The sequence below is a fragment of the Naegleria gruberi genome (assembly GCF_000004985.1).
Source record: "Naegleria gruberi genomic scaffold NAEGRscaffold_20, whole genome shotgun sequence".
NCBI lineage: Eukaryota > Heterolobosea > Eutetramitea > Acrasida > Naegleriidae > Naegleria > Naegleria gruberi.
This window is the reverse complement of record NW_003163307.1, coordinates 138,375-160,758: the sequence shown is the minus strand read 5'-3', so window position 1 is coordinate 160,758 and position 22,384 is coordinate 138,375. Positions and strand designations below refer to the sequence as shown.

At 34.0% G+C, this 22,384-nt stretch overlaps 13 protein-coding genes and 1 non-coding gene across 14 annotated transcripts; 7 read left to right on the top strand and 7 right to left on the bottom strand.

Annotated features, from left to right (window-relative positions):
* Positions 1-174: 174 nt before the first annotated feature.
* Positions 175-1,426, top strand: NAEGRDRAFT_79496 (uncharacterized protein). The gene has a single exon (XM_002677922.1). It carries the CDS (start codon positions 452-454, stop codon positions 1,157-1,159), a length of 708 nt encoding a protein of 235 aa, XP_002677968.1. The 5' UTR covers positions 175-451; the 3' UTR covers positions 1,160-1,426.
* Positions 1,427-1,437: 11 nt separating this feature from the next.
* NAEGRDRAFT_48600 (uncharacterized protein) lies at positions 1,438-3,201 on the bottom strand (the record flags this gene model as incomplete). Its single annotated transcript, XM_002677832.1, has 1 exon — positions 1,438-3,201. The coding sequence occupies one exon, from the start codon at positions 3,199-3,201 to the stop codon at positions 1,438-1,440; it is 1,764 nt and encodes a 587-aa protein (XP_002677878.1).
* A 153-nt stretch (positions 3,202-3,354) lies between these two features.
* NAEGRDRAFT_66823 (uncharacterized protein) lies at positions 3,355-4,656 on the bottom strand (the record flags this gene model as incomplete). The annotated part of the gene is made up of 1 exon (XM_002677831.1): positions 3,355-4,656. One exon carries the CDS (start codon positions 4,654-4,656, stop codon positions 3,355-3,357), a length of 1,302 nt encoding a protein of 433 aa, XP_002677877.1.
* Positions 4,657-4,754: 98 nt separating this feature from the next.
* Positions 4,755-5,126, bottom strand: NAEGRDRAFT_66822 (uncharacterized protein; the record flags this gene model as incomplete). The annotated part of the gene is made up of 1 exon (XM_002677830.1): positions 4,755-5,126. The coding sequence occupies one exon, from the start codon at positions 5,124-5,126 to the stop codon at positions 4,755-4,757; it is 372 nt and encodes a 123-aa protein (XP_002677876.1).
* Positions 5,127-5,446: 320 nt separating this feature from the next.
* On the bottom strand, positions 5,447-5,519 carry NAEGRDRAFT_t275. The gene has a single exon. It is a non-coding gene; the product is annotated as a tRNA-Ala (tRNA).
* Positions 5,520-5,672: 153 nt separating this feature from the next.
* Positions 5,673-6,878, top strand: NAEGRDRAFT_48598 (uncharacterized protein; the record flags this gene model as incomplete). Its single annotated transcript, XM_002677921.1, has 1 exon — positions 5,673-6,878. One exon carries the CDS (start codon positions 5,673-5,675, stop codon positions 6,876-6,878), a length of 1,206 nt encoding a protein of 401 aa, XP_002677967.1.
* Positions 6,879-6,977: 99 nt separating this feature from the next.
* NAEGRDRAFT_66820 (uncharacterized protein) lies at positions 6,978-7,655 on the bottom strand (the record flags this gene model as incomplete). Its single annotated transcript, XM_002677829.1, has 1 exon — positions 6,978-7,655. The coding sequence occupies one exon, from the start codon at positions 7,653-7,655 to the stop codon at positions 6,978-6,980; it is 678 nt and encodes a 225-aa protein (XP_002677875.1).
* A 256-nt stretch (positions 7,656-7,911) lies between these two features.
* NAEGRDRAFT_48597 (uncharacterized protein) lies at positions 7,912-9,528 on the top strand (the record flags this gene model as incomplete). The annotated part of the gene is made up of 1 exon (XM_002677920.1): positions 7,912-9,528. One exon carries the CDS (start codon positions 7,912-7,914, stop codon positions 9,526-9,528), a length of 1,617 nt encoding a protein of 538 aa, XP_002677966.1.
* Positions 9,529-9,877: 349 nt separating this feature from the next.
* Positions 9,878-10,378, top strand: NAEGRDRAFT_66818 (uncharacterized protein; the record flags this gene model as incomplete). The annotated part of the gene is made up of 1 exon (XM_002677919.1): positions 9,878-10,378. One exon carries the CDS (start codon positions 9,878-9,880, stop codon positions 10,376-10,378), a length of 501 nt encoding a protein of 166 aa, XP_002677965.1.
* Positions 10,379-10,458: 80 nt separating this feature from the next.
* Positions 10,459-12,528, top strand: NAEGRDRAFT_48595 (uncharacterized protein; the record flags this gene model as incomplete). Its single annotated transcript, XM_002677918.1, has 1 exon — positions 10,459-12,528. One exon carries the CDS (start codon positions 10,459-10,461, stop codon positions 12,526-12,528), a length of 2,070 nt encoding a protein of 689 aa, XP_002677964.1.
* Positions 12,529-12,668: 140 nt separating this feature from the next.
* Positions 12,669-14,495, bottom strand: NAEGRDRAFT_66816 (uncharacterized protein; the record flags this gene model as incomplete). Its single annotated transcript, XM_002677828.1, has 3 exons — positions 12,669-13,860; positions 13,938-14,393; positions 14,446-14,495. 3 exons carry the CDS (start codon positions 14,493-14,495, stop codon positions 12,669-12,671), a joined length of 1,698 nt encoding a protein of 565 aa, XP_002677874.1.
* A 535-nt stretch (positions 14,496-15,030) lies between these two features.
* On the top strand, positions 15,031-16,260 carry NAEGRDRAFT_48594 (uncharacterized protein; the record flags this gene model as incomplete). Its single annotated transcript, XM_002677917.1, has 1 exon — positions 15,031-16,260. The coding sequence occupies one exon, from the start codon at positions 15,031-15,033 to the stop codon at positions 16,258-16,260; it is 1,230 nt and encodes a 409-aa protein (XP_002677963.1).
* Positions 16,261-17,328: 1,068 nt separating this feature from the next.
* NAEGRDRAFT_48593 (uncharacterized protein) lies at positions 17,329-19,869 on the top strand (the record flags this gene model as incomplete). Its single annotated transcript, XM_002677916.1, has 2 exons — positions 17,329-17,819; positions 18,183-19,869. 2 exons carry the CDS (start codon positions 17,329-17,331, stop codon positions 19,867-19,869), a joined length of 2,178 nt encoding a protein of 725 aa, XP_002677962.1.
* Positions 19,870-20,624: 755 nt separating this feature from the next.
* NAEGRDRAFT_33170 (uncharacterized protein) lies at positions 20,625-21,455 on the bottom strand (the record flags this gene model as incomplete). The annotated part of the gene is made up of 3 exons (XM_002677827.1): positions 20,625-20,885; positions 20,948-21,021; positions 21,101-21,455. Coding segments are annotated over 3 exons (690 nt in total), but the record flags the coding sequence as incomplete, so codon positions are not given.
* Between the last annotated feature and the right edge of the window lie 929 nt (positions 21,456-22,384).

Genomic DNA, 22,384 nt, shown 5'->3' with positions numbered 1-22,384 from the left:
ATTAATGTGCTTCCATCACAATCGGGTTGAAGAAGCGACATCAGATGTGATGGACGCAACATTTTTAGGCCTCCTCATAACGTAATACAAAATCCGATTCTGAGCAGAAAATCACAAAATCTATTTTGGCTCCAGCTTGAACACGAAACATTCACTTCCCAAACAAAAAAAAAAGACACCAACAAGCCTAGCTTAACACAAGCTGCTGATCCTACTAGTGCAATATCAAGTCGTATCTTCTCCCAGATAGTATTGTGTGTTTTTTGCTTTGTTACCTAATAATATTAATATTGAGAGTATATTAAGAGATATAGCTTTCATTACCCATCATCATTGATCATCCAAAGTTTTTTTGTGTATTATTAATACAACATAGTCAAGCTTACCAGAGTAGAATCTTTCCAAAGAAAAAAACAATCAAAAAGCCTTTTTCAATATCTATTAATACAACATGTTGCCACATAATCACAAGGAACTTACTTCCGTTGTTACCGAATCTATTGACTTCCTTTCAGAACAATCACCATTCTATACTGAAAGTATTCAATATGCCAAACATTCCCACAAGAATAAGTCTCATATTCCTCCAGAGGAACGTAATTTAATCTTCCCAAGGCAACAACAGCAACAGCAACAACAACAAGCCTCTAATAGTAATTGGTTTGATCAAGAAGACACTGATTTTGATGACTTTTTCGGTGAACAACCTACCAATGAAAAGGTTATGGCTCCTTCTGTCAATCAACAAACCTATGTTCATGAAGACCAAGTCTTTTTGGATGGAGGTAGTTGTGATTTTGATGAAATGGATTTATTCACAAACACGATTGACTCTACTCCACAACAACCACAATTAAAGAAGGCCAAGTATGATCACCACTCATCCACTACTGCAGAATCATCCTCCTCCTCCACAACAACTGTAGCAGTCAAGCAACCAAATAATAATCAAGATAATACTCTGCTCTCGATATTAATCAGAGAACAACAAAAACAAGGTGCCGAAATTTCCGAACTCAAGCAAATGGTACACAACTTGCAAGCACAAATCTTGATGCATCCAATGTATCAACAACAATATGCCCTTTATCAACAACATCAACAACAACAATACCAACTTTACTTGCAACAAAACCAACAACAAGAAAATAAGCAGTAATTCCCTTGTAAATTTGAATTTGGTCAATTCACCAGGCTGTCTAAGAAGCTGTCTGCTTGAATTGTCTACCAAATTAATTGTAAATTTCCCTCTAGTAATACTATGTAAACTACACTGTAACTTGCATTATTCGGTAGCTTGATTGGGAACTAGTGATGTGGATAGTATTGATTTGTTACAAGTCATACTGCTTGCAAATAGCCTCCCAAAAAGCAATCGAAAGAATTCCATTCACTTCCTCTCAAATAAATCTTGTGTGTTGAATTCAAAATCAAAACTCAATCTTTTATTGGAACATAACATCCTAAATAGTTATCCTCCAAGTCTTGTGCCCTCATTTTCTTCAGCTTGGAATTATTGTATAAATCTGAATTGGGAATAGTTGCAATGCTCTTTCCAATGTTCTGAGAAGCTGTACCATTGGATCGATTTTCAAATTGGAACTCAATCACCAAATCTTTGAGTTCTCGAGCAACCTTATTTCTAAATCTCTTATCATGTGGAACAGTTTCCATTAATAACTTGAAAATTCGTGGATCTGATTGAACTTCAACAGGAAAATGAACAATTGAATTTCTATAATTTTTTAAGGCAATGCAACACAATTCAAAATCATTCTTAAATTCTGGTGGGGCAAATTCAATGCAATCTCCATTGATTGCCAAACAATCCTGCCAAAATTCTCTATCATTGATAATATCTTTTGGAACAGTGGGAAGAATGTGTGGAAATTGTTTGGTCATTTGTAGAATCAATTCTCGATCATTGATGAAGAATTCTTTTGGAATGAGTTCGATGAGAGGTGGATAGTTTTTTCTTTGATGAACATGATTGCTTCTTTCAGCAAGTTGAGTTTGAGAGAAGTAATAGGGTGGATAGTAATCGAAATCATATGAAAGAGGTTCACCATGACTAAATGCAAGGAGGACAATTTCTCTATCGGTGAGGAAGTGAGTTGGTAGGTAGTAGAGAGCACTTGCTCTGGTCTTGACAGCTTGTAAGGCAATTTGTCTATTTGCTTTCATTTCTTCCGACATTTCGTATAGAGCACATCCACTCTTTTTCAATACAGACAAACAAATGTCCAAATCATTTTTAAAATCATCTGAAAGTCTCACATAATTATATTCATCTTTTTCAACAGCGACCATGGCAATGTTCTTAGTAATTGCTGATCTTTCCAAATTATCCAAATTTCCTCCATTTCTCAAACAAATTATTGACAACTCTTCATCTTTCCTTAAAGCTGGATTTTTCACTTGATGGAAGACGTATCCAAATCCTTCTTGTCCAATGGCCATCTCGACAATTTCTCTAGTGACGAAAGTTTTAGGAATGTCCTGCAAGTGGTACGGTTTAAATTTGGCAGCAGTGTGTGCAATCTCTGCATCCCACATTTTCTCTGGAATGAGTTTCAAATCAATATCTGTGTTCTTCTCTAATGCATTCAATACCATTTTCTTCTTTAGCAAGTAGGAAGGTAAATATCTGAAGAAATTTCCCGATTGTTCACATGCAGCAATAATTAGCTCAGTATTCTTTTTCATCTTGTTACTGATATGTAAAAAACACTCAGGCCGAATACTAATCAATGCTTTGACCTTCCCAACATTTTCCAGAATTTTTGGTGAAGCCAATGTAATGCTATCAAAATTATACGAATCTTGTCGAACAAATTCCTTCCAAAACTCAAAATCTTCACTCAAATCCTTGTACCACACCTCCTTTCGATGCTTTTTCAATTCAGAAAACAATTCTGCAAGTGCAAAAGTGCTATACAAGGCAATCTTCTTCATAATCTCATAATCTTTCATCCAAACAATGAACCACGAAAGATAATCTTGGATTTGTCGATTTTTATCAAGAATTTGACAAAATAAATCACGATCACGATAAAAAACCAAAGGGATGCTCGGATAGGGAGTTCTAATCAGAAATTGTTTCTTTTTCTGGTATCGTAAAGACCCGAGCATTTGATTAGTAAATTTGTTTCTGAATTTTTCTAATAAAAATTGAATATTAATTTGATCATCTTTGGACATGTTGTCTTTTGTACGGAAATCGATAAGATTGATGATTACCAAACTGCAGTCAGCATCTTGATCATGTAAAGACATTTTTTTTGGGGTTTTTTATTCCAAGTTCACAAGTTTACAATAAATTGAGTTTACTTTGATTTCGAATATTTGCTCACCTCATTCATAGGTCATGGAATAAAAAGTGCCGAGTGTGGCATCACTGAGTGAAACTCTAATATTATTATATTCACCATGATTGTATAATCTTGGAATTTGATTTAGTTCTTTTTTTGGATTGAGTGCATATTGATAAGTTAATAAATGTTTTGGTTTCAAATTCAGGAAATCCTCAACATCCTCATTTAAATACTCGAAATAATTATACTCAACACAAAGACTATCCAATTCGTTAAATATTTCTCTATTATTGAGTCGTGTTTCTATTGGAATGGTTAGTTTAAGATTAGTTAGTTTTGGAAACGATGTCCTGTTAATAAAATGTAAAGAGTTTGAATCATATGCTGTTATGGTCAGTTTTCTGACATTTGGGAAGATAAATTGTGGATTGGAATTAGTTTTGGTCACAATATTCAATTCAATAATATTATCAGGAAAAGTAATTGGTTCAATTGGGAAGGATTTGTCAATTGTAATGGTGGCGAAAATAAAGGATTTCAATCTATCATACCATTTACTTTCCCATTCAGTCCAAAATTGAGAATCTATATTTGAGCTTATATGTACTTCCAATGATTTCCCACTCATATCCAATTTATTCGAATCAGAAATTGTTTCTACCAAAACAGTTGATGTGAAATGGGGTTGAAATTCTCTCTTAATTCCAAACATTTCAACCAAATAACGAATCAAATAATCCTCCTCTTCCTCATATCTAGTTTCCAATAATTTCATTTGATTTCTCATATATTCATCAATATCCTCCTCCTCTCCAATATCAACCATTTCCCAAGGTAAATTCACACTACCATCCGAATCATCATCTTCCAATTGAGTCAAACATCCAATCTCCTTCGCCAAATAATATCTTCCAAATAAATTTGCCTCTCTCAATAGATTTCCCCAATCACCCTGGTAGGTCATATTGCCAGAGTCTGGATTCGCTTTAGTAGAGAGGAGAGCATTGATTTTGAAAGAGGCATTGAACATTTCATGGAAATATTCATTAAACTCAATTCTGAAACGAAACTTGTTTAAACTTGCAAAACTGAGGAGTGTGAGAAGAGTTTCGGGATTTCCAGGGTCGAAATGTTCATGTTTTAGATTTGGATCGTTGGTGTGGAAGTATTTCTTCCACCACTTTGGTTGTTGGGTGATGGTATGGTAGTCGGGAAGGAGAAAGGTCAGAATGAGTTGAATGATTTCGTCTGGAAGAGAATCGAATAGAGTAGTCGGTTGTATTTCTGGTGTTTCTTCCGAATAATTGATAAGTAAATCGAAAATACTCTCAAGTTTGGCCATTTTTTTTGAAATATAAAGTTCATTAAAAGCTAGAATTGCATTTCGAAACAACAATTTGTTTATTATTGTTTCTAATATTCTATCTGAATGCCACACATTTACTCTTCTTCATCATAGATGGCATCAAACAATTCATTCTCAGCAACATTTTCATATGTGTCTGCTTTTTCAAATGGACAAACACATTTGAATTCATATCCATTACAATAACAATTTTCTCCGCAAACTTCAGTTCCACAACTTCTTTCCCTGACAGGAATTTTCTTTTCGACCATGTTTGCTTGTTGTTGAGGATAACGAGAACATGAGCATGTGAATCCTCTGCATGCACAATAGTCATAACCAGGAGGACAGTCAACTTGGTTACATTCGAAACCAATAACTGTTTCAGATAGGAATGAAGAAACCAAGAGGACAGCAACTAAGGCAATTAAACAAGTTCTGCTTGTAAGAAACAATGAACGAGACATTTTTTTCAATATTTCAATAATATCAATGCATTGTCTGGTCAATTATAGCTATTATGACAATATGTGCCTTGGGGGAAACATTAACTCCTGGAAGAAGTTTCTCCGTAAGCACGTGCATATTCAAGAAAAACAAGGTTCCTTTCAGAAAATATACACTTCCAAAATAAGTTTCTCCTTTCACGCAGAATTCAAGTATTGTAAAAACGAAACTCAACAGTTAAATCATATTGTTGTAATAATGAATGTCATAGTTTGTCCTCATACTCCGTTCGTTGCCAACGGAGTTTGCTTCCTTATTACACTAATCAAAATAGCAAAAGTGGAGTCATAGGGAATCGAACCCTAGACCTTCTGCATGCAAAGCAGACGCTCTACCAACTGAGCTATAACCCCTTACATTCATTACTTCTAAATTATACAATTTGGGTTCTTCAAACATTAAGGCCATATCACATTTCTGGCCTAATTCAAACCATAAAATCTCTTTAAATCGAACACATATCTTCTCCATTACCATTCCCATCTTTAAAAAATAATTCAAATTCAATGGACACTTCTCCAAGAATCATTCTCAACAACATCAAACATTACCTCTTCAATAGAGATGATGTAATTTGCCCAAGCCACCTCATCAATGAATTATTCGAATTCGTTTTCGTGGTCACTCTCTATCCAGCAGTTTCATTCCTCAATTTGATGGTTCAGTTTTTCAGATTCTTCTATCAATTGACTCTCTCTGTTAGTGAGCAAACTCCAACCTTGGATTCCAACAGTATTCTCATTACTGGAGCAAGTTGTGGAATTGGTTTGTCACTTGCCAAGTCAATTTGCAATCAATGGTTGATTCAAAAGAGAACTAAACTTGGTCAAGTTTCAAATGAAAAGAAAACACTCACTCTTGTTTCTAGAAATTTGGATAAATTAGAAAGGGTTAGAGAGGAAATTTACTCAACCTTTTCCAGTAGAAACTTGAAAGAATTAGTTGACATTCAAGTTAGAGATTGTGACATTTGTGACAGAAAGGAAATTGAGAAAGTTGTCACTGAACAAGATTATGATATGGTTATTGCCAGTGCAGCAACCAATTCTCAAATCCTTTCCAGAGAATTCTCTTCTCAAAATGGCGGTAAAACCGATAAAAAAGGAGAAAACATTCAAGATGAAGAAGATGTAATTTATCAAGAATTCCAAGTCAACATTTTTGGTACATTGAATACAGTTTTGCCTGCAATGAAACAAGCCAAGAATAGAAATATTGATTCTAGATTGCCTAAACATGTTGTAGTTGTTGCAAGTGGAGCTGGTTATCATGGAAAATTGATGGGTCCTTATGGAATTACCAAAACTTTCCTATTCGAATTCTCCAGAATGTTCCAATTCATTCTCAATAACAATGACAATCAAAATCAACATGAGAATAATTTGGATTATAGCTCTTCCGATGTGGTTAGAAACTTTAAGGAAATGAGCAGAAAGTACGCCAATCAAAAACAATTAGTTTTACATGTTGTCAATCCTGCTGGTGTCACTGATACAAGAATGGGAGAAACTATCAAGAATTTGGACAAGATCCCTGGCTCAATTCATTCAAACCATGCAGCCAACTTGATCTTAGGTGGATTGATCAAGAATGAACGTGTCATTGATTTGAATAATTCCTTTGTTTATGCTGGTTTGAGATTTTTAAATGCCCTTCCAGTTTCTGCTGAGAGTTTTGTTACAAATTGCTTGAATTTGCAAATCTACTCTTAAATCTTATGAAAACAAATTAATAAAAGTAATAATCTTCAATTGAATATTAAAAATTCCAATTTTTAAAAAGCAACATTTCAAAGCAATGCGGTCATTCAGTTATAGTATTTGTGATATTAATTGTTTCATTTCATTGATGAGTTTGGCTCCTTCATCACCAATTTCATTGCCATAAATATAAAGTGATGTCAATTGGTTCATTTCACTGATGAATTTGGCTCCTTCTACACCAATTCGATTGTTAGCAATATTAAGTGATATTAATTGTTTCATTTTACTGATGTATTTAGCTCCTTCATCCCCAATTTCATTTTCATAAATATTAAGTGATGTCAATTGTTTCATTTCACTTATGTATTTGGCTCCTTCTACACCAGTTTCATTTTCATAAATATCAAGTATTATCAATTGTTTCATTTCACTGATGAATTTAGCTCCTTCATCACTAATTCGATTGGTAGCAATATTAAGTGATGTCAATTGGTTCATTTCACTTATGTATTTGGCTCCTTCATCACCAATATTATGGTAAGAAATATCAAGTGATGTCAATTGTTTCATTTCACTGATGAACTTGACTTGTTCAAGAAAATAGTTAGAAAATCTAACATTAACAATACTATTCACAAATTGACTTTTCATGAATAATTCAACTCGTTTCTCTGTTAATTCTTTTGTAAATTCAATATCGAGTTTTGAACGTTCCTTGATCACATTAAAGAATTGTTTTGAAATTAATGAGCAATTATTTAGAATAAACCACGAATCATCAATCATGGAAATTATTTCAAAGCAAATATCATCGGAAAATATTTCCTGTTGTTGATGTTCGAGTTTTACAATTGTTTTTGATTTCTCTTCCAATATATTGTTATTATTACTAGTGAAGTCTATTTCCTCCGAATTAGTCAATTGAATATTTTCAAAATCTTTTCTATTTCGTTTGCTCATTTTTTTTAATAGCTTGCCAGTTGACTGTGAAAACATCATTGTAAACAGTCAATTAAACCAGCAAACGCAGGAAAATCAAGACATGATTTTAAAAGCAATTGATAGAAAAATGCCTCCACTACGTAATAGCAAATATCAAAATCCAAAACCTCGACCTTCCGTTGAAGTTTTGCAAAAGTTCGCAGAGTTGGACCAGAGAGGTGCCTCTGTGAATGAATATCGAAAGGAATTATACGACTATTATTCGAAAGAGGAATGGAAAACATGCTATGTGCCACAATTATATGCTCCATGGCATGGTGATGATATCTTTTCCAAATTTTCCAATTACACGAAAAAGATTGAAGAATTACTTGATCAAGATGATTCCGATTGGGAAAATATTGAGAATGATGATCAAGAAGACGAAAAATCATCTATTAGCAGCACCAATAATCAGCAACAATTATTTTCAGATGGTAATGATACTACTTCATTAAAGAGAAAGTTAGATCTAACTTCACAAAAACAACAATTGAAGGGAAGATTTTCCAGTGCTAAAAAGCTCAAGTTGGAGTTGTTGAAGGCTCAATTGCAGGAAAGAAAGGAAAAAGAGTTGCACGATTGTTTGACTGAGAATTTGGAAAGTCGATTTGAATATTATTGTGAACATGAAATTGTTAGACCTGGAATGGATTTCTTTGATGATGTTAGAGGAGGGGGACATTCTATCAAGCTGATATTTGATTTTAATAAGGGTTTTGATCCGAGTGAAAAGCCATTTGCCTACACACTTGGAGCTCACTATTGGAATAGAAAGTGTCCAGAGATTTTGGCACTTGTTGATTCATCAAAGCATGGATTTGAGGCATTTACTAACGTTGCCAAAGTGTTGAATATGATTGTTGATATGGTTGATAGGAAAATATTCTCATTGGAGGAAGGTCTTGCATTGAATAGTATTCTTCCAATGTTCACCAATGATAAGTTGGTTATGGAAAGTGTTTCCTCAGAGGAAAGAAATGAATACTTTGGTTATGCTAATTGGTTTTATATTAATTTTGCTGATATGGACTCATATCCATGTCTCAAAGTTCAATTCTCTGTCCAAGACATTGACGACATTATCGAGTATAATTCAGTTTCTATCAGCAAGTCCATCTTTGAAACTGATGAAAATGTTTGCATGGTAAAGAGAGGAATTGTTGAAGAAATGCCTGAAATTGTTCCAGTATCAATTCCTGATCATTCACCTCTTGGGATTATTCTAAAATCTCACAAAAGTCGTGTAATATTGACTAAACAAGTGGTAACTCTTCACTTGGACAATGAAGAGTTATTCTTGAAAACAGCGGGAATGTGTGAAGTGGAATCATTTAAGGATTATATTGCTGCCAATCCTCAATTTGACATTCTTAAGAAGCAAGCTTTCGAATATGCCATGTGGAATAATAAGCTTGACAATATTCGTCATTTAATCTCACTGGGTTACAATTTGAAAGGAGATGGAAACTTACGTTCACCTCTCATGGATGCAGTTCAATATGGGTTTGAAGAGGTAGTGAAAATTTTGGTGGAAAATGGAGCTCCTCTGGACGACAAGGATTGTGAAAATTGGACAGTTCTTTCAATTGCTTCTAAAGCTCTATTGCATAGTGACATGGAGAAGGCTACAAGAATTTTACAATATTTGTGGGATGCAGGTGCTAGAATTATGTAAACTTGAACTTTCAGTATTTTGAAAGATGATTTAACATCCTTAAACAATTAAACATGTTTCATTAAGATGTTGGAAGAATTCTTGTGAAATCTCTAAAGGTTCTTCAAATTACAAGCATAAATTGCTCCTTAGCCTATATTGGAATAGTTGGAAATTTGCAGTTGGAGTTAAACAATTGAGATTACGATTAAGTTGAGATCAAGATCTAAGTTGCACTGTTTTGGTCAACACTCACGGAGGTCATGGGTTGGTTGCATAACTAATAATTATCATTGATTACAATTAGTATTCATGTTTTCAATAGAGATTCTCCACCTTTCATAAAACTAGTGAAGATCTTTCAAAAAAAATGGCAACACAACAACATGAAGAAATGGGCACGCTCATCTATGTGTACGGAACTTTGAAAACAGGAATGGCCAACTATGAACACAAAATGGTCCACTATCCATGTTGTAAATTATTGGCCCATGCTAAAACACTCAACAAGTATCCACTGATTGTTGCTGGAGAGAGAAAAGTACCATACCTTTTTGATTCAGAAGGAATTGGTCATCAAATTGAAGGAGAAGTTTACCGAGTGGTTGATGCCAAACATTTGGAAGAGTTGGATATATTTGAAGGATGTGATACTGGACATTATAATAGAATTCCTATTGAGGTGATTGTTACATCTGTTCCTGAATCATCGGAATGGAATGTTGGTAGTATTGTCAAGTGTTTTGTCTATATGAGAAATAAGCAAGCAGGAGATGAAGAATTTCTTAAGGAACATGAACATGAAATGATTCCTTCCTTTACGAGTGAACATAATCAATTTTATCAAAGAGCTGCTGATCATATTGGATAATCTTTTTGAGGAATAAATTAATTATTAGTATTAATAATCATCAATATTTAATTAAGATTTATTATTTATTTAATTAAAAAATGTCATTGTTTGATGATTATGATTTCGATAATGATGATGGATGCAATAGTGTAAATCAATGGAGTGTGTTATCAAAATATGACGATGAAGAAAATCATTCAAATAGAAAACAACAAGAAGGAAAAAAACAAAACCCAACTCGGAAAAAGCAACAATTAAACAAATCCAAATCAATTAAAAACAAGAATGAAATAATGTTTGTACACGGGAAGAACATTTTACAAAATCTGCCACTAGAATTAATTTATCAAATATTAAATTGTTTATCCGTAAGAGAAGGTTGTTTGAAAATTAGGCCTTTGAACAGATGGTCTGAATCAATATTCGGAATGTATTTGGAATCAGGTCAAGTTAGAGAGTTGAATATTTGTAAGGAGGTGTACCATAGAGCTTTCATGAAGGTGAAGGAAGGCTTATTGGGAAGTAATGAATTGTTCAACTTTTATTTCAGATCAAAGGAGGAAATTGAGAGGATGAAATACTTTAGAAGTGTTTTTATGGGAAAGTTTGTGAATGGAGTGCGGAGGATTGTCTTTGATAAACTGAAGGATTTTCCACTTGGATTATTGGTTAAGATTGATGAGGATTTGCATAGAAATTTGACAAATCTTGATAGGAAGAAAGGTGGAAAGAGTAGAGCTAAAAAGGGTGTAAACAAATTGAGGCCAAAATCAAGTTGTCTGTTTGCAAATTTTGAAACATTTTGGAGTGGAATTAAAGGTTTGGAAATTAATTCTTCAACTTTTTGTAACCAGGCAATGAGTAGTGCTTTAGATTTTGATTCAATGGATAATGAAAAGAGTGGATTGGAATTGTTAAGTGGAGTGATTTCTGGTCTATTACAAAATCTTGAATCATTAACATTGAAAAATATCAAATATACAGCAGAGGAAGCTAAAGATTGTGAATTATACAAGACATTTGTTAGCAAGGTTTTGAAAAATTCATGTAAATTAACCGAGTTGTCTTTTGAACATACTAATGCTGTATTGTGTGAAGAAACCTTTCAAATTGATTATCCAAATATTGTATCATTACGAATTATCGACCAAGAGTCTAGGTGTATCAAGCTCTGTTATTTTCAAAAATTAACAATACTGGAGATTCACTATTATGAAGGATCCATGAAAGAAATATTAAGTAATTTACCTCATTTGGAAAATATAACGTTGAACAAATGTATTTTGAGTGATCTAGAATGTGATTTGAAATTTCCCACTAATTTGAAACATTTTGACATTTCTTTTTGTAAATTTTATAGTTTGACACCAGAAATAAGGCATTTGGTATTGGATCAGTTATGTGAATGTTCGCAACTCCAATCACTCTCCATCATTAAGGTTGAATATATAGACCACTATTGTGATTTTAGAAATTCTCAAAGTGATTTCGATGCCTTTATTGAAAAATTACCTTTAAATCTTAAACATTTACAAGTGGACAGTCTACAGAAAGTTCAAAGCTTGATATTGTTGAAAAGATTCATCAAACTTGAATCATTGCATTGCTTTGGTTCGTATTGTCGAGGAGTGGATAACATCAAACTGATACAACACTTTCATCATATGAAGGATATTTCATTCGATTGTATACAGGCCCTAGGTAGAGATTTATCACTCGCTCTTAAAGATCTATCCAAATACGAATGTCAAACAACACTACGCACCATTCATATTGAAAGATGGTCAACCTATGACATTAACCTCGAATCGAAAATGCAATACATTCAACTAGAAAGATTACCAGCACTACCAAACTTGATTTCCCTCCAAATCATTGGCTATTACTTTGAGAATGAGGAGACAACACTCCGTTCCAAAGATCCTGATCTGAGAAGCAAGATTTCAACAAATCTTCCAAAATTACAAACTTTGATAATATCATCCATGATTTCCTCACTATCAGGTCTCAAATATCTGAAACATCACCCAAACAACAGTATCATTGATAATTCTACTAGTTTAGAGAATAGTTCCTTATTGCATTTTGATTTTTGGACACAAGAAAACATGCAAGTTCAAAAGCAACAACTTTTAGTATCCAAAAAACTAAAGAAAAAGACAAGATAGAGCAAGAAGTGTGCAGTATTTTCCAAACTTTTGCAAATAATTAATACTTGCAACCTTGGTTCAGTTTAAACAAGTCCTTTGACGACAGTTAGATTTAGGGAGAACTAGTAATTTATTGCATAATTTAGGGGCAGCAGTTTTTAATTGAGTCTAACTTTCAAATCACCCAAATTGTTTTGTTTTTGTCTCAATTTGATGATTACAACAATACCAATTACAATAACCAGTGCCAGAATGAAAATACTCGCTGCCAATGACAGGGAAAGACCTGTTACTGTGTTAGAGGTATAAACAAAATCTACTACGCTTGTATACAAATAAGCATTTCCAATAATTACAAGTTTGTACTCAACTTGTGTCTCTCCAGAGTAGATATAAAGAACTCCAGATTTGGTTAAATGATAATCAGAGGATACAATTTCTTGAGCAGTATTCCATGCAACCTCTTTGCTAACGTAAATATCTTTGATTTGATAACAATTGAGTTTCAGGTACGAATTGGCAGGGAATTTAACAGTTGCCAAATACAATTCAGAATCCTTTTGGGAAATGGATAACTCTTCATTAAGCTTTAGTTCCTTATAATTGTACATTATCTTTCTTGAATATATCAAGTTATATCTAACACTAGATGGTTGGACAGTGTATGAGTTGGTATTGCCCATGTTTACCATTTCCTGGTTGGTACTTGTTTGAATTACTAACATCATCTCAGAGCTTGGTTGAGTGAAACTAATTGAAAGAGGGACTGGATTTGTTTCGTTCGAAACTTGACTAAATATAGAAACACATCCATAATTTTGCAAGAATGAGGAATTATCAAACTTGAATGTTGAACTCCAGCTATTCTTTGTACAGTCACTAATCATAAAAAGGTACTTTTGGATTGAACTTGATGGTAAAACTTGCACATTCAATGTTGGTTGTCCAATGAATGAATCTAGACGATAGGAGACGATTCTATTGGAATAATCATCCAAATCAATATAATTCAATCCACCCCATTGTTTTGGAATTTCTGGGAGTGCAGGACATACTGATTTAGTTTTACCAGAAAATTGGTAAGTAATAACACCACCCTCTCTTGTTTCACCAATGAATTGGAATGTTGGGAGAGTTTGGGCGTTTCTATCACAATACAAACGTAATTCAAGCTTTCTAGCCACTCCATCGGTATTGTAAATCTCACTATGAACAACTTTAACACCTTCTCTTTCTTTGGCTGGATTTACAAAACTCAAAATTGGATTGGCTCCATAACCAATAGGGAAGCAAACGTTGTAAGTTTTAGAATATTGATATGCTTGGGATGTCGTTGTACAAGTTTCAGTGCTTGGTTTGTTAATCATATTGCACACATTGCTATATTGAAAAGGACGAATAAGTAAACTGAACTGATCTAAACTTACAAGTAATAATTCCAAGAAGGATCATTTGTTGAAGAAACAACATATCCATTACTCTGATCCAAAACAGATAGATCCAATACTACACCACTAGTTGTTTTAATGGTACAATCTACAACCTTTGGCTTTGGTGGACATGAATATTTGGTTCTTCCTGAAAATAGATAGGTAATCACTCCACCTTCCTTTGACTCACTCATAAAAGTAAACTTTGGAGTTTCTAGAGCATAATCACAAACTAGATTAATTTTGAGCTTTCTTAGAACACCATCTGATGCTACAATTTCAGAATGAACAATGGAAACACCTTCTTGTTCAGAACTTGGATTTATAAAACTAATTCTTGGGTTGGTAGCTCCAATTGGATAGCAAAGTTCATACAAAGAAGAGTACTGGAAACCTTGAGAGGTAAAGTTGCAGAGACGAGAATTGGGATTTGCACCTCCCGTACAAATTTTACTTTTCGCATGTGTAAAAAAAGTTACTTTGTGATGTCAACTTTGAAACTTACAAGTAATAATTAAAGTTTGGATCCATACCAGAGGCATTAAAAACGCCCATCTGATCTAAAACAGATAAATCAATAACTTGATTGTTGGTTGTTGTGATAGAACAACCAAGATCAGCAGAAACATGTACAAAGAAGAACACTGTGAGAATGAAAGTGGTCAGAAGATACCAGAGTTCCTTTTCATTTTTTTTTAATATGGCAACAAACAAATGGTCAACTCAATCTAAAAGAGGTTTTGACAATTTGTCCAATCGCCCCTCCACGGCTGACTTTGCACTTAACTTTTAGTTTCCAACTTTTTAATGAGAAAATAACGCATTCATCACCAGACAAAACTCTTTACATTATGAATGGAAATGTTGCTTCTCTTGACCATTGAAGGTCCTAATTCTAATGATGAGCATTTGTTTATTTGGTTCCATAGCCTCAATTCAGTAAAAACTACAGGATCAGAGAAATGGAATGCCTCCTGAAATTGCATATGAAGTTGAAAAGAACAGAAGAGAAATGGAAAGAAGAAAATGTTAATCCGATTCCGTTCGACAATTAACTCTTTTACTGAGCCTTATAATACTGTTGAAAAAAATGTCCCCCAATGAAAGCAATAACGTTCAGCCCGTACATGTTCTTCCAGACTTTGAGGATTCATCTCCAGAAAACAATAAATTGTTGTTGGCAGAAGAACAAGCAAAAAGTGAAAAGAAGAATTCCACATTTTTCACTTGTTTTAATTATGCGGGTGTGATTGTGATGGTAATTGGTACAATCTTGGTCTCCATTGCTGTGTACATTGGCTATTCATATCAAAATAACAAAATAGTGGTTCAAGTCAAAGAGTTTTCTGATAAACTCATTCTGCTAAATAATACTTTCTTTGCTGAGAAAACTGTCCACTTCATTCCAAAAATCAAGGAGCCTATATTTTCACGAGAATTTTCTAGAGCCATTAAGACAATGCAATCATGCAATATTCAGAAACAGTTAATGTGGTATTTTTATGGAGAGAGTGGTATTGGGAAAACCACAATGCTGCAAGTGGTTTTGCAAGAACTGAATCCCCAAACCTATATTTATGTTAATTTGGAAAGTGGAAACTCTTGGAAAGATATTGGGATTAAGCTTAAACTGATTTCTGTTCAAGAAGAGGCAACAGACTTTGTAATTTTCCATACTTTAAGGGACTATTTGGAGATAATGAAAGAGCAATGCCCTATCATTGTAATTGATGGAGCCAACAGAAACCCAGAAATTACAAACAAGTTTATTGCTTTTTGGCGAGATGTCAGTTGTAGTGGAAGGCCTTTTGGATTACTCATGCTGTCCTCTGATGGAGTTGCAGCACAATCAATTTCACTGGGTGGTGGTAGAGTTACTCTTAATGAGCTTTCACCATCTAACGAATTTGCTAGAGAATTCTTAAAGGCTGAATTTGGAATAGAAGATTCAGCTCTTGTTTTGGAAATTATCAATATAACAGGAAACAACATTATTTACATGCAAAAAGTTGAAAGGATGTCTGATGGTCAAGTTGATTTGCTTGGATTGGAAAAGCTTGTTCGAAAAGATATCCATTTTCATCTTGACGAATTGCAGAAAAAAGAAAGAGCCTACAAGTACTTTAAAAAGTTGGTAAAAGTTTTGCTTTTTGAGCCAGAAAAAAGTGAGGTTATATTAGCAACCATTCCTGCAAAACAAGCACAGATAATTTTCAGCTCTAACCTGTTAAGAAAAGGTGAATATGACTATACATTCCAAAATTCGGCAGTGGAACGGTTTTTCAGAAAGGATCACTCAAAATTAAAATTGGAAACTTAATAACAGCCAGATTCAAATGTTATTGTTATTTTGTGCACCATGCACATGAATCATATCTCAACATGAACTTGAATCATGTCTTTTAGTACTACTATTTAAATAGATAATAAACATCATATTTATTATCAGATTTTCGGAGTTACTACTAATTTCAAGAGAATCGTCTTTCATTACGGAAGCAATGCTTAATTCTTGAATAAAACTATGATTGACCAATCTAAAATTCAATGCAAAGATTGATTGCAAAAATCCCAAGTTGATAATTCTTAATTTTAAGATAATGAATGGCTACGGCCATATCACGATGAATGCACCTCATCCCGCCCGATTTGAGTAGTTAAGCATCGTCGAGCCACATCAGTACTGAGGTTGGAGACAACTTGGGAACCTGTGGTGCTGTAGTCTTTTTATTGTCCTTTACTCCTTTATTGTCCTTAACTCCTTACTATTTCATTGAAATTGTTTTAAGTTTCGAGTTCAAAATTTACAAAAAAAATGCTGGATTGAGGACAAGCCATGAAACATCTTAATAGTGGTGTGATCGTTGGATTGGATACCATCATCAGTAATATAAACTTTAAATACCCCAACAACTAAGTGTCTCATTGAAATGGTATGAATATTTTTCGGAAACAAATTGATGAAGAACAATTTAATGGTTTTGATAACACCAACAAGAATTAGAAAAGAATTTTGCAATGAAGGTCCTCAAGGAGCAAGATCAAAGAAAAAGTTATTCCCTCATCAAGAGTACTACAAAAGAATTTAAATTGGATCAAAGGCTTGCTTGTCGAGTAATTATTGGAAATTGATGCAGAACTATTCGGTCATCACACCTGAATTACAATTTATCCAAAATACACAGCAGGAGAAGGAAGATGAATTGAAAATGAAGCAAAGTTTGGTCCTACTATTCATCCATTAACTTCCCATTTAAGGTATTATTTTTCGTTTAGGGAAAATATTTTGACTCTTCACTTTACAATAAGGTCTCCACAACAGCCACTTCACAAGACTGCCAATCCCGTCCATTCTATTCTAAACATCAAAAAAAACAAAACGAAACCCATGACCACCACAACAACAAACAATAACAGTTCAAATTCTCCCACCAGCAAATTCTTCAAAAACCTTCCTCACCTCGAATTGACCAACACACCCACCAACTCTTCCAATTCTTCAACCTCTCTACTCAACCAACACAACAATTATCAACAACAAATTTTCACATCACATGAAAACAAGTCAATAATTACAACACCACGACGATTGGACATTCCACAATTAAAAAAATCAGCTACATCTTCTTTTTATCATCTACAGCAATATCAACATGGAAATGGACTTGCATGTGAGAGTTTGATAAGAAAATTGAAAAGTTTACGATTTAAAACGATTACAGTTTTGGTTTCGTTATTTCTCTTGTTGGTTGCCTTGGTTTTGGCGACCTTGTTGGTGGCTTTTAATATTTCCTTTTTGAGTGTGGAGAGATCGATAGCTTTGGAGGATGCAAAGAGGTCGACAAGGGCATTGTCTGATGATTTGGTAACTTTGACAGGGTAGGTTTAGTTTAGAATAATTGTATACAAATTCTTATATGAAAGACGAGTGTTTGAATATGCATGTTTTGGAGATACTGTCGTGGTGGTGAATAATACAGGAATAGATGCTCAGCAGAAAGCCACTCAATATCTAGAGTATTATCTTCACTGTCAATATCAATTGGCGACACATGTCAATTATGCTCTGATTTATTATCTGAATGGAACTCTTCTGAAAGGTTTAGGTTGTTACAATGGATATGAACTCGATTACATACCTATAGAATTACAAAGTCTTGACACATCAGTCGGTAATCAATTGAAAAAGAACATGTTAGTGACCTCGACGAAAAATGTTGGAATTTTCTCACCAATTCAAAGTTTTTCACAAATGATGAAATATCCTAATGATACAAAGTGGGGAATTTCTGAAGAGGAGAATTATCCTAATATCATGTTATTGAGTGCAATGCCAATTCAAGACACGGATTATTTGAAAAGTTATGGAGTTCTTGTTTTTGCAAGATTTCAAACAAGAGATTTGATGAGTGACATGTCTGAAAGAACTCAACTTTGTTTGACAATGTATAATTTGGATAATAGTAATGATAAGGTTTCATTTTTGAAATCAACAATGTCTGAATCAGATTATTCGACAATTGACAAGATGAGAGACAGTGAGTTGACCAATTCCATTAATCAACAAACAAGAGATTGGAAACCGACTATTATAGACTCTACAAATGTTAGAAACTGGACAAATAACACTGGAGATTTTGTAAAATCAGCCACTTATACTGAGCTCAGAAATACTCAATCAGTTCTCAATAGACAATGTGGAGAATCCGAAACTGAAGAAACTAGAATGACAGTTTATCAACAATTTTATGACATTACTCGCACAAATACATTTGTAATGAAAACTGACTTTCCTAGAGATGTCTATACGTTGGGAATTACCTCTTTCTTTATTACATGGGGTGTCATGACTGCCATGATTATTATTCTTTCCATTTCTGTAATTCTCTTTTTAGAATTTATCATTTTGAGAAGAGTATTAAAATTGACAAGGGCTGTCAGAGAAATTACACTCAATAATGACAGTAATCAAAGAGTACCTTCAGTTGGAAATGATGAATTGGGAATTCTTTCAAAAGATGTCAATAACATGTTACAGACCTTGGATGCTTCTCAACAATTGCTCACTCAGGACAATGAGCTCATGCAAAGATTATTGGAAAAGATGTCACTCTCTGAGCAAAAGATAAGAGTCATTATGAATAGTATTGATGATTTCATTGTGACTGCACATGCCAATAATGGAAAGTTGATTAATTTTAATAATGCTTTTGAGAGTAGATTTCTCACAAAATCGAGAAGTCTCATAGGGGACTATTTGAAATATGGAGACGAAAGTGGAAAAGAAAGTGAAACGAATGGTGATGTGTTGAAAAAGTTGGAGGAATTATCTGAAACTAAAACAAGATGGGAATCTATTCTCGTTTCACCACTTGGATTTGATACACCTGTCACTATTTCTGTAACAAAAGTTAACATGTCAATTGAGGAAGAAGGATTAACATGTCAAGTATTTGTCATTGTTGCTCGAAATATGATTCACCAACAGGAATTGAAGAAGGCAGTCAAGCAAATGGAAACTTTCAAGCAAAATTTGGAATTTGAAAGAGTCTTGTTCAATCCAAACTTGAGAGAAGAATTTAGAAGTTTTTGTAAGAAGGAATGTTCTGAGGAGAATTTGAATTTCTTAGAGGATGTCATGTTCTATAAGAGTTTGAAGAAACCATCCGACAGAGCAAAGAAACAAGAAGAAATAATTGAGACCTATTTGTTAATTCACTCTCCGACTCCGCTCAATATTTCACAACAAACGAGAGACATTCATGTGACTAAAATTATGGCTGGTTACGGGCAAATAGATTTGTTGGATGGTTTGGAGAGTGTTGTCAAGAGTTTAGTTTGTGGCGACACCTTTATGAGATATTCCATACAATTAGAGAAGGACGAACGAGAACAATTACAAGTTGAAGAGAATAAATATTACATGTAACCAACATCAATTTCTCTATTGTATCTTTGAAAGAACGATAATTAATTTCCATCTTTTAACTTGTTATTGAAATATTCCATCAAACGTTTAACTTGTTCACATTGTTCATCAGTTTCTGGTGAATAGTCCTTAATAGGATAGAATGGAGTAGATCTGGTTTCAAAGAATTTCTGAATCCACTGGAGAACTTCCTCTCCCTTCATCAGTTCTCTCTCTTTCGTCTTGGAAAATTGTCGATTATAGAGCAAACCAAATACAAGACTAGTCAATGTTCCGGATCTCCCCTTCCCTCCAAGGCAGTGAATGTAAACTTTAAAATTATCCCTCTTGTTGCTCGCTAATCCCTCCTCAATTAAAAGAACAACCTTACTCACCAATTCAATGAGATCTTCATCTGGAGCAATGGAATAATCAGCAATGGGCAAATGCAAATATCGAATTGTGTTGGGATTCCTCTCAATATAGTTTCTATAACTACCAAAGAATGCATGCTCGGAAACATTCACGACCAAGGAAAAGTCTTGGAATGCTTCAAACTCTTTCGGATAGGCACCTTGCATTAGAATTTGCGGAATGACCCAATTAGAATGAACACCAGGGCAGCCAAATTTATAGTCCACTGCTGCACATGGTTAGGAGATTCTAATAGTGGAGGAAGTTGAGACATTTTTTTCTTCTGTTTTATGGTTGTTCCAAGTTAATTGTAATAATTAACGATTGAATTGATGAATAATACATTGTTTTGATTTAATAAATTAATTGAGATTTGACCAATCAATTGGCTCAATTCCACATTGAACCAAGTATTGATTACATTTAGAGAAACATTTGGATCCTAAAAATCCTTTATCAGCAGAGAATGGTGAAGGGTGAGAGGTAGTAATGACCAAATTATTCTTCTTGTCAACTTTGGCTCCTTTTTGTTGTGCATCTTTACCCCATAATAAAAAGGCTAGATTCTTCTTCTTTGCCAATTGTTCAATGACAGCATCAGTAAAAGTTTCCCATCCAATGCCCTAATAATGAATAATTTAAATTTTAGAATAAGCTCAATAAAGAAAGCATTAAAAATACGTACCTTGTGTGCATTGGAAGCTCCCTTCTCAACTGTAAGGACAGCATTTAACAAAAGAACTCCTTGTTCAGCCCAACCTGTTCAGATAGATAAACATTATGTGAAAATGTAACAAACTGATATTAACAATAATATTCAAAATGTAAAGAAACAAACCCATTAAATAGCCATGATCAGGTTCTGTGAATGGCTTATCCAAATCAGAATCACTACCCAATTCTTGATAAATATTTTGTAAGGATTTTGGAACTGTAACACCCTTCTTTACAGAGAAGGACATTCCGTGAGCATACCATTGAGGATACGGATCTTGTCCTATAATTACAACCTTTACATTATCAAATGGGCAAACATTGAGAGCAGAAAAGATTTCATCCTTCTTTGGATAGACAGTTTTTGGCTTTTCCTCATATTCCTTAGCAACAGATTGGTTCAATTTCTTAAAGTATGACTTTTGGAATTCCTTATCCAACAATTCCTTCCATGATTCATCTTGCAAATAACTAGATAACTCAAATGGTGTATCATCCTTGACCTTTTTGCTATCTGATTCGAAAGTATTCGAATCTTCAGAATCATCAAATTTTCTCTTCTTGTCCTCTCCATTACTAGAAACAGTCGAGGTAGCGGAAGAAGGATTCACATTAACCAAATGTTCCACATCAGCATCATTTCCCTTAAACCATTCAAAAAACTTGCAAGCCTCTTCCTTATCCCTAGCACAAGACCAAAACAACTTTCCATTATTCGGTCCTTCTTTCTTTACTTTTCTGAGAATGGCATCTTCGTGATGGCTTGCACACTTTGGAGGAATATTAGGATCAGCAGCTGCTGTTGACAATGATTTTCCATAGGAAGATGAGCTGCTGCTACTATTATTTGATTTGGCAAAATTAAAGCCTGATGATGATGAAGAATTTGTTTGTTGCTTCTTGAATCCACCACCAAAGCCTGATGATGAAGAAGAAGGTTGATCGGCCCATTCAAAGAATTTACAATCTCTCTTCTCGCAGTGCATATATGGTCGGCCATTGTTAGGTCCCTCCTTTCTAACGGTTGAAGTTTTGACGGGAACACCACAGGAGCATAGTTTGGAGTCGCTCATCTATGTTTTGATTTTTTTTGTTGTTATATTCGAGTGTGGGTTGGAAGTGATTGTTTTGTCTGTTCAAAAATATTTAACTTATTTTTTGAAACTTGTTTAACGGTTTTTATGGCGGCAAATTTTTGACAGACCAAGGTTGTATAACAAGTGTAGAGAAACCATAAATCAATTGGAATGCATTTCTTTGAGGAAACAATATTATTAATACTTGAATTCATTATTAATAATAATACAGCTGCTATTTACTGTTCATACTGTTATTAATTTGAAACAAACATCAAAAAAAACGAAAAGTGAGAAAGAACAACCCGATTGTGGATTGAAAGGAGAGAACC